Consider the following 10083-nt stretch of genomic DNA (forward strand, 5'->3'; position numbering starts at 1 on the left):
ACACTAAATCAAGACAAATAGAACATCAGCAAATATCCCTGTGAAGCTTTAATCGCTCAAAGCTTGGTTTGGTAAAGTTGGAGAAACTATCAAGAGTATATGAATTTTGAAAATATCCAGCCAAAAAGAATTCCACTCCATTCCTTCAGATGTGCATTGCCTGGGCACGCTGACTGATCCTAACAATATCATAACATCTTTTGCGAACATTGCAGCACAACATCTAGCATGGCTATTGTTATTACAGCTGTCAAGTTAGCATGTATTGTGAAATTTTGGATGCACTTCCTCTGGCATTCTTACGTGACTCTAGCAGTATATCCACCTAGCCTATCTTTATGTCATCATATTACATTATTGCCTCTGCATTCAGTTATTTTTGGTTTCAGTAATAACGTAATGAGGTTGAGAGAACTCTCATTTTTTTAATCCAAATTTCTGCATACTACAACACACTGTACAAACAGCTGGAATCTGACCAGCAGTCCAGTCCAGCTCTTCTGTTTCTGCCAGCTCCGCACCTCACCTACCTTATCACAAATATAGATTCTCCCTGACAACTCTCCAGTCACTGACTGGCTTCTTTAAGCTGTGACTGTGTGACTGAGCTTTAGCACTACACCACACAAACAACTGTTTTTCTGTACTTTCTGTTGCATGCACATAATAAAAATTGTACACCTTGTGATAATATGGGCTACAGTATATTAAGCTTTTATATGTGTTTGTTTGAAGACTGACAGCGAGAATGGGGGTTATTTATATTTTTGTATGGTATGAGTAGTTCTTATCTGATGCTGCTCCAATTTTCCACTGCATTTGATACAAGGGTGCATGCTGTACTAAGTGAACAATTTGTTCCCTGTAAATTCCCCCTCAGCCTCGTCAGTGGTTGTTGATTGCACTGCAGAATACACACAGCACACCATACTTTGTGGAGGCACTGTTACTGTTTATTTGAGCTGAAAATGCTTTGAAGAAAAAAGAAAAATTCCACAAAGAATATTTTTAAAATTCATTTTTTATGCCTATAAATTTGATTTCGATATGTTCCACAAATATTTAAATTAGATCATATTTCTTTTAAATCAAATGGTTTACTAATTACAAAATTTCCATATTCAATCATCTATATTCAGAAACTGTACACTGTACATTGTACATATCAAAGTAATCTGATCAAACCCCGCTTATTCACTGAAGACAACTGATTGCTGCAGCTGGAAACGAATATTTTATTTAATATTTTATGTTTAATGATATATTTGTATTTGTTAATGTTTTTTTTGTGCACTTGTCCATTTAGAGGGAGCACTCCAGCTCCAAGAATGTGCGCAGATTACCCTCTGCTGATGGAACTCGCGTACTGCAAACGCGTTCATGGATGGTATGTGTTAAGTGTCACGTTTCCTTCCTATTTTAGGCATGTCGATTTTCCAAAAAAGAAAAAAAGTAATGTAACACTGTCCATCGCATCAATAATATCTGCATGTGGACTGTGGATGTAGTGTAATTTAACGTTGTTGATTCTAACTGACAATTGATTTTAACAGATAAAATATAATAGCGCTATGTCTCGGTCCAATAGAGACAGATTAGAGATTAATTTGAAAGTCGTGTGTGGCTCAGACAGTGGAAACAACCCCACTGCCCGTATTCTGTTCAAGTTGACTTTGCGCTAGGCAAGCTAGGAAATGTATTTCTTCTACGTTTTGGGGCGTTTTACAGCCTGGTCAACATAAACTACATTTCCCGTGACTCTGTGCGCAACTGCTTTCCACGCAGTCTGTGCTGCGGTAGTGATAAATGTGGTCCTTGAATGATACACAGCCCAGGCATATTTGTATGGCCATTAGATTTAAGGCTTACGGTTTTGAGTTAGCCTCAACAGGTAACCTCCGACGTAAGTGTGGTCTTCTTTTATTCTCTTCTTTAGTATGTTTTACTTATGTAGTGTCAACTTATTTTCATATCTGCGAGATTTAGCAGTGCTGCTAGCTAACAGGCACCTAGCTAAAATCAGGCATTAGAAGCCAAAGTTGGCAGTAGTTCAGTGTTTGGCCTTAAGAACGCCGCCTACCAGTCAGTGTGAAAAGTAGAACCATGTCTGTTTTAATAAGAAAAAGCGTCTTTACTTAACCTCAATATAACTAAAGACTTCCCTCTCCTTGTCCTCCAGACAAAACTGGCCAATGTCAACTAGCCTAAAATAGTGTCTCTGTGAAGTCATCATGAAATTAGAGTTAAACTTCCGGTCGGAGCGTTTAAAATAAGATAGGACATATTCTGGCTGTATGGTTTTCGTAAAGCCTACATGAGCGCTTTTACTTTGAAGATAAATATAATGTCTTCCTGTTTTATTGTGGTGATTTCATGTACCTCTTGCAGTAGTTTGGCTAGCTGCTAGTTGGCCAGAAGTTTTGTAACGTGACTGTAAGCACTACCTTGTTTTCAGTAACTGTATGTTTGTTATCTCTTTGAAACGTAATTTGTGGCAGCGCTGTGTTTTCATATGAATATCTTTGGATTTCAGGCGTGAAACTCACCCGTTTGTTTTCCTTCAGGTGCTACATTTATGATTGTGCAGTCATAACACAAGGTATGTTATGGACCTTTAACCTGTCATATAACCCGTATGATCGGTAATTGTAAAGGAGATTATATAGCTGATGTCGGAAGGAGTTGGGTCATGTTTGGTTATTGAACTGTTAAAGGTTACAGTTACAGTTTTGTAGTGTCAGTGCTCTTTATTATATATAATCCAGAGGCTAACTTTACAGTATAAAAAAAAGCACGTGTATTTTTTTCTTTAAAAACGTACATTTAGGAACGACAAAGAGAGCTGCTACACGGAGATGTTCAGTTGCACTCTGGCTTCTAAATAGTCAACAAATACTAAAACTATAAAAATAAAGGGGGACTATGTTCAGTAAACATTACATGAGTAAGTATGAACAGCAGCATTTGTCTTCACTTCCTGAATCCTAATTTGGAGCAACTACAAGCGTTGGTGCTCCACACATTTCTCAATGAGGTCATACAACGTTCAGTGTGACACCAGGTTATCAGTGATTTAGACAAACAGAATAGACTGTGGGTATTATATATGTATTTGAAAGACTGCTATGAAATAACTGATTTACATTTTCTAGAATAAAGAGAACAAATCAGTTGCAGTTTGTCCAAGTTATGTAGGAAAGATCACAGTTCTTCAAAAACATTTTTAAAGTATATTTGGGTATTTAAGATCTGTCAAATTGTCTGTCAACAGTTACTTTTAAATGTCAATATTGATTATCTGACAATAAATCCATGACAATAAACTTAATATTTTGAGCAGCCCAAGGCCTTATGTTGGATTTATGGAACTTTCATTGGATGATATTTTTGACATTTTACACACAATGATTAATCAAGAAAATCTTGGGTAGACTGATACTGAATATAATAGTTAACTGCCACTCAAAACATCAATATAACTATTCAAATATGTCACAGCCTAGATTTGGTGTTCATTCAGTGTCCTTTTTGTCTTATCCTAAACTGTGGTTAAACATCACAGCAGCAGAGAGGAGGAGAGGAAGAGGATGATAATGCAGCGCATCCTAAATCATGGGTCACTGCGGCGGGTGGCAGCAGCACGCCCGCTGTTGGTGAGTGTCACCGTCCCTGAGCCACCAGTAGCATTTTGTTGCTGTGCCCTCCGCCTGTCGCTGCCGCCACCCACAGGCCGGCGCTGGCTGTCAACCTCAGCCTCCAGCAAGGCAGCACATCAACCAAAACATCAGGCACCGCAGGAGGAACCACAGTCCAGCACCACACCTCACACGCAGGAGCGCCAGAAAGAGGAAGCTGTGTGTCATGCTGCAGAGGTGGACCCCCTGCAGGACAAGTCCATTGGCCTTTTTCAGAGGTTTAAGAAGACCTTCAAACAGTATGGGAAGGTGATGATCCCTGTGCATCTCTTGACATCCTCTGTCTGGTTTGGAACCTTCTATTATGCTGCTATGAAGTAAGTCATACATACTTCCACCTCTGTCCTTTTTATTCTGAAAGTGAACAGAATTTACCCCTCCTTTATGTTTTGCTTTTTCTCAGGGGTGTGAATGTAGTGCCATTTCTGGAGATGATTGGTCTACCAGAGTCATTAGTTGGCCTTTTGAGAGACTCCTCAAGTGGTTACGCACTAACTGCATATGCCATGTACAAGGTAATTTTATCTGTAAACCTCTGTTTTTATTGACCTTAGCATTAAGCATTTTTCCTCATTGATCAGCACCAAAACACTTTCTTAAAAAATATAAAATATACAGTAAAATACACTGTCAAATTTGATGACAGTGTTTGATGACAATGTTTCATTTCATTGCTATTGAAAAAGGAAAGTGATTTATCAGTGACGGATTCAGGATTTTATTCACAGATATTATTTTGCTCTGCTGAGTAGCCAGTGTGCTTTTCTTTGTTTGCTTTCAGATTGCAACACCTGCTAGATATACGGTGACTCTGGGCGGCACGTCACTATCCATTCAGTATCTCCGCAAGCATGGATACTTATCCACACCACCTCCGGTTAAAGAATACATTCAGGACAGAATGGAGGAGACAAAGGAGAAACTGACAGAAAAGATGGAGGAAACAAAGGAGAGATTTTCTGAGAAAATGGAGGAAACAAAGGAGCGTATATCTGAGAAAATGGAAGAGACTAAGGACAAGCTTTCTGAGAAACTGCAGGAAACCAAAGACAGAGTCTCTGAGAGAAAAGCGTTTTTTAGAAAGAAAAATGATTAGCAAATCATGTTTGCAGATGGCGCCGCTGAATAGATGATCCCATTTTGATCTCCTTAAGTAATTGCTCACTTTGAGGCAAGTAACAGATGGCACTTCTAAGTCTGTTTGGAAAGAAGAGAGAGACGTTGTACTGTCCTTGTCCTCAAATTTCACTTCACAAATTTCAGAAATTACCTGTTGTCTATTTAAGTGTCAAAATTCATTCCCTAATTGTCCAGACTCTGCCACCATGCACTGTAACTATAGACTAGACAGCAGCTTAGCAGACACCTGGCTCAGTCATCTCAGACGGGATTTACGCAGGCTCAAGTGATCTGGACTTTAACTCTTGATTGGCTGTAAGTTGTTGTTGAAAGAGAATTTGTGTTGTCATTTCTCTTCATGTACTTACATGAGTAAAAAAAAAAAAAATGTATGGGTCACAAAGTCAAACTGCCTGTGTAAAATCCATTTAAAGAGGGAGATGTCAGGAAAGTAAAACCTGAAGCTCACGCTTACCTATGTATGGTAGTCTGTCAAAGCCTTTCTGAAGGCTGGGCATCATCTTGTGTCTTTTCTAATAAAGAAAAATAAATAAAGTTTTCTATTGTATTTTTGTTTAATAATAGCCCAAGCTAATATATTACATTGTTGTACCACATGCAGCGACTATAACTTGTGTATGAAATGACCGAGTCAGATGATTGCTTGAGAGCTGTTCTTTGAGCAGTTGAGGTCATAGTACATATCAGTTTACATGTGATGAGTTGTCAGTCATACATGTAAACGTGCACTGTGTTCAGTGTGTATGAACAGAAATGTTTTTGGTGTGTCGGTAAATAGCCAAATGTTCTTGCTGGAAATTCAAACACGTCATTAACCACACGTTAATAAAGCAAAATGCTAATCACAGTTTGTCTGCTGCATTTATAGGCTGTGTGAGACTTTACAAGTAAGTGACAAAATATTCCACTTGAAAGGTTGATCCATAATCATTAAAACAGTCTTATTCAGCTGTATACATTCAGGGGTTTTCCTGCTGCTGCCTGACTGACCAAATCAGATGGAAGCTTATGGTGGCTAATGTTAGCAGGCTAAGTTTAAACCGTCACTCTATGAATCACTGGATTGTAACTGACAAATGATTAAGATTTCCAGGGCTCACAAGGTTCTTCTCAGCTATTGAATAAATATTCAAACGGCCCCCTTCCTCTTCATCCTCTACACTGCATACTTCAGGCACAACACAAACGACTGTGACCTGCAGTTCTCGGATGACTCTGCGCTTGTCGGCCTCATCACCGATGATGCCGATGCAGAGTACAGAGGGCTGACACAGGACTTTCTGGACTGTCAGTAGAACCACCTCCTCATCAATGCAGGGAAGACCAGGGAGATGGTGGTGGACTTCCGCAGATGCCAGCCTACCACCCCTGCCCCGGAGGACATTCAGGGAACAGACATTGAGCGAGTGGTCTTTTGGAGTAAGAGGGCCACTCCTGAAGACCTTCTATGACTCTGTGGTGGCGTCCGCCAGCATGTATGGTGTTATCTGCTGGAGGAGCAGCAGCAACACAGAGAGGCATAGCAAGAAGCTGGACAAAATCATCAAAAAGTCCAACTCGGTCCTGGGCTGTCCTCTGGACTCAGTACAGGTGGGGGACAAAAGGGTCCTAGCTAAATTAATATCTATGCTGGACCATGAGTCTCACCCCCTGCAGGACACCTTGTCCGCTCTGAAGAGCAGCTGATTCACCCTCGCTGTGTGAAGGAGAGATTCTTTTCTTCCTGCTACTGTCAGGCTCTACATTGAACATTGTTAGCTCTGTCGCCCATCTGCAGTCATCTTGTGCAATACTTTATCACTTACTGTCAGTCACTCACTGTACACTAGAAATTCACTGTACATAAGAATTTATTATTTATGTAGAGCTGTAGTTGAGTTAGGTAGATAGATGGTATTTTATGTTTATGTGTATTTTTATATTTCCAGTGCTGCTCTTGTTGCTGCTGTTGTAACGCTGCAATTTCCCCTTTGTGGGACAAATAAAGATTTTCTTATTCTTATTATTCAAAATAGTAATGATGAAGAAATGTACAAATCCTATGCTGCTGCTTTCAAAGTCTTGGAGAAATAAAAGCACATACATACATACAAAGCTACATACACCAATCAACAATGGCCTGCAGACTCCCCAGATCCCAACCTGATCAAGAATCTGTTGGATGCACCGGAGTAAGGGGAGTCCACCCTCCCACCAGGCCCCACCCTCAATGCAGAAATCCTGTGTCCTTTTGCTTCACTTGTATAGAGCATCATTGTTTTCTCATTGTTTTGGTTTCACAGCCAATGGAGTTATTTTTGATTCACTCTCAGTTGTTGTCATCAGTGTCATGTCAAGCAGTAGCTGTTTCTAGTGAAAATGTTTTGATGAACTCAACTGTCCTTCAGCTATCCAGCACCAAACAGCGGGCAGAAAAGTCAGTAACTACCAGGTGAACATAGTGGAGCGTTTAGCAACTTATGAGCCGCATTCATCTATACGTTCCTCTCTGTCTGCTGGATGTGCAATCTTACATTTGTTTGTGTACATGCTAGCCATATCAGCTTTCTAAGGCCATACGTAACAGTTTGTGAGTTTGTGTGCCAATTCCAGTTTGTTGTGGACGCCTGCCCCCAAGTGGCTGAAACAAATCACTGCACCTTGAAAGTATGAAAAGTCAAAGTACTCAAACAGAAACATAGTTTCTGTGAATGGTGAATGGATCATCATTAATATATATATACACCTCAAAGGACCCCCTACCAAGTGACAGAAGCAGGTGTCCGCACATGCAGAGTTTTATGATGTCTCTAAGCAGATTCAGGCAGTCCACACTGCATGGTGTCGGTACATAAAAACTGAACTAGATAACAATAATAGCAGGCACTTCACACAGGCTGTGACTTAGGCAGCCCTTGGCCCTGAGCCCTCAAATGTTCTACCTTTATTTCACTGCTTTGATGGATGGGTTACCAAAGCAGTTAAATAAAAGAGTAGAAAGTTTGTCTCTTGAATCTGGTGGAGTGGAAGTAAAAAGAAGCATGAGATTGTATTAGGGCAGCATTGTTACATCTTTGCCATTTGAGGAGAGAAGAAGAAGAAACTGTTCAAACACAACACTGACATATTATTACCTAGGTTTTAAGCAAACTTATGCATTCAGCAGACACAACGGAACACATTCCTTTGGAGTTGAGTTTGTGACCTGTTGAATCCAAGGTCAGTGTTCTTTCCTGTTTTGTTTTGGTTTCTGCAAACGTGAAAAAAATATCCTGTGTTTAGCTGCTAAATGCTTGAAAAAGTTCTCCCGGCTAGTAACTATCTGCTTTTTATTATAGTGGCTTTATCACAGAGCACAGATAATGAGCCAAAAAGGTAAAGCTGTGAGATATAAATCCAAAATGACAAGCTGAAAAATGCTACAGAGCTGAGGGAAACTGAGCAGTTGTGATAATATTGTGTGAGCTCATCACTATGAGCAACAGCTGTTACATTACATGGTGACTTGACCCATTGTTAATGGAAAACACTGGCATGGGAAGCTTTAAGAACAATACTTGAGTAAATGAACCCACCTTTGCTGTTATTTGGATGTATAACTGCACTCTGAGAAATGAAGTGCTGATTTTACTTAACTACGTTATATCAACTGTGTTGTTTAGACAGTAAAAGCCACACACTATTAATGTGAACAACACATATTAAGTAGATCTAACTTAACTATCTTACTTCAAAGCTACAAGATATTGTATATTGTATAATCACAACAACATTATGTTGGATTTACTGACACCACATTCAGTTAACTTAATATAATCATATTAAGTGGTAGGTTTGTGTTAATACAACACCTTAGTAAAATCAATAAGTTAAATAAATACAATTTAAGTTGATTAATTTCACTTGAGCCTTTATTATGCTCTCTGGAATCATTGGAAAACAGTGGGACTATTACAAATATTATGTGTGTAACTGCATATAAGTATACACACACATTCACAAAAACTGAAAATGTTTTTATGAAATAAAAGTAAAGTGTATACATCTATAATATTACTCTTTTAACTGTATACCTGATTAATTCCACATTTGTTATATTTTATAGATAACTTCAACATTTGGTTAACTACAAACTGGTCAACCTGGAGGTTATGCTTATTGGAAATGTCAAATGCTGTACTCTGTGATATAGGCAGTGCTACTGAGGTAAAAATTAAACTTAGCTCCTCAAGCAAGCTATCAATTGCTGAACATGGCAGATGCGAAAACACTTCTAATTTCAAAAGAACAGTTGCCAATTTTTGAATAATTGTTTCTTGCAAGTTCTCATTTGTTGTGTCAGTTTCAATCAAATTATGACAATCTAAGTCTGAAGCAGTTTCTCCAAGATCACCTGGATGGTCTTCAGATGCATGCTGGTTGCTATTTACATTACCACCTTTCACTACTTCAACTTTAAAGATGGTTGTTGATGTGTGAGAAGTACTCTCTACTAGATGGTATTTCACTTCCAGGGCACAAAAGGCACGTAAAAACTGCTAGTTCTGCACTTGTAGTATCAACAACATGACATCGACTTAGATGGGTTTTAAGAGCATTCCATGTTTTGAATGAGCATGGACATTCATAGTATGTGCATGGATATCTCTGACCATAGCAACCATGCTTCAGTTTGTAGTGTTTGAGTAACTGGTACCTCGTAGATACAGTCTCAGAGCACTGTTTGCACCTCCACATTCAGAGCCTACAAAGAGACAAGAGACACAGTGATTAGTAATCTCTTCAGCTGTCAAAATTAGTAGTACTGCTTATAAAACCGATATAAAACATAGTAAATAACTGTTAGATATTGTTACATTGTGCCTTAAATTGAGATTTTTTTTAAACTATATTTAAGGCTATATTTATTAGCTTTAAAATATGATAGAAAATTTCAAATGTGAATTAAAAAAAAAAAGTGCTCAAGCCCACCGTTCTGTTTTCTCTTCAAGCAGTATGAACTGGCACAAAATAAAATCTAGTATGAACTGGCACAAAAGAAAATCATCTGGCTATTTAAGAATTAAAGTAATAACAGCTATGTAAGTGTACAACAGTGGCACAAATACATTTCAATGGCATACCTCAAATTCGTTTATTTGGACAAAATGTCAGAGAAAAACTTTTTCATCCCAATATTGTAACCTTCTGGGAGAGAAGTACTGCTTTGTGTTAAACAAGGACCCTGTAGCGATAAGAAAACAGCTCGATAATTTGAAGTGTGTGCACT

General features: G+C 38.8%; 1 protein-coding gene across 2 annotated transcripts; it reads left to right on the top strand.

Annotated features, from left to right (window-relative positions):
• Positions 1–1752: 1752 nt before the first annotated feature.
• On the top strand, positions 1753–5682 carry fam210ab (family with sequence similarity 210 member Ab). 2 transcript variants are annotated; one of them, XM_046400223.1, is made up of 6 exons: positions 1753–1903; positions 2565–2599; positions 2828–2944; positions 3563–4012; positions 4099–4210; positions 4477–5682. In XM_046400223.1, exons 4-6 carry the CDS (start codon positions 3588–3590, stop codon positions 4789–4791), a joined length of 852 nt encoding a protein of 283 aa, XP_046256179.1. In that variant the 5' UTR covers positions 1753–1903; positions 2565–2599; positions 2828–2944; positions 3563–3587; the 3' UTR covers positions 4792–5682. The 2 variants fall into 2 exon arrangements, with proteins under 2 accessions (XP_046256179.1, XP_046256178.1); XM_046400222.1 differs by lacking the exon at positions 2828–2944.
• Positions 5683–10083: the final 4401 nt, after the last annotated feature.

This window comes from Scatophagus argus, chromosome 9, assembly GCF_020382885.2.
Source record: "Scatophagus argus isolate fScaArg1 chromosome 9, fScaArg1.pri, whole genome shotgun sequence".
Classification (NCBI taxonomy): Eukaryota; Metazoa; Chordata; class Actinopteri; family Scatophagidae; genus Scatophagus; species Scatophagus argus.

Coding starts and splice junctions, on each gene's coding strand:
- fam210ab (XM_046400223.1), top strand. CDS start 3,588: ATGATAATGCAGCGCATCCTAAATCATGGGTCACTGCGGCGGGTGGCA. Junction 4,013..4,098: donor TTCTATTATGCTGCTATGAA/GTAAGTCATACA, acceptor GCTTTTTCTCAG/GGGTGTGAATGTAGTGCCAT. Junction 4,211..4,476: donor CTGCATATGCCATGTACAAG/GTAATTTTATCT, acceptor GTTTGCTTTCAG/ATTGCAACACCTGCTAGATA.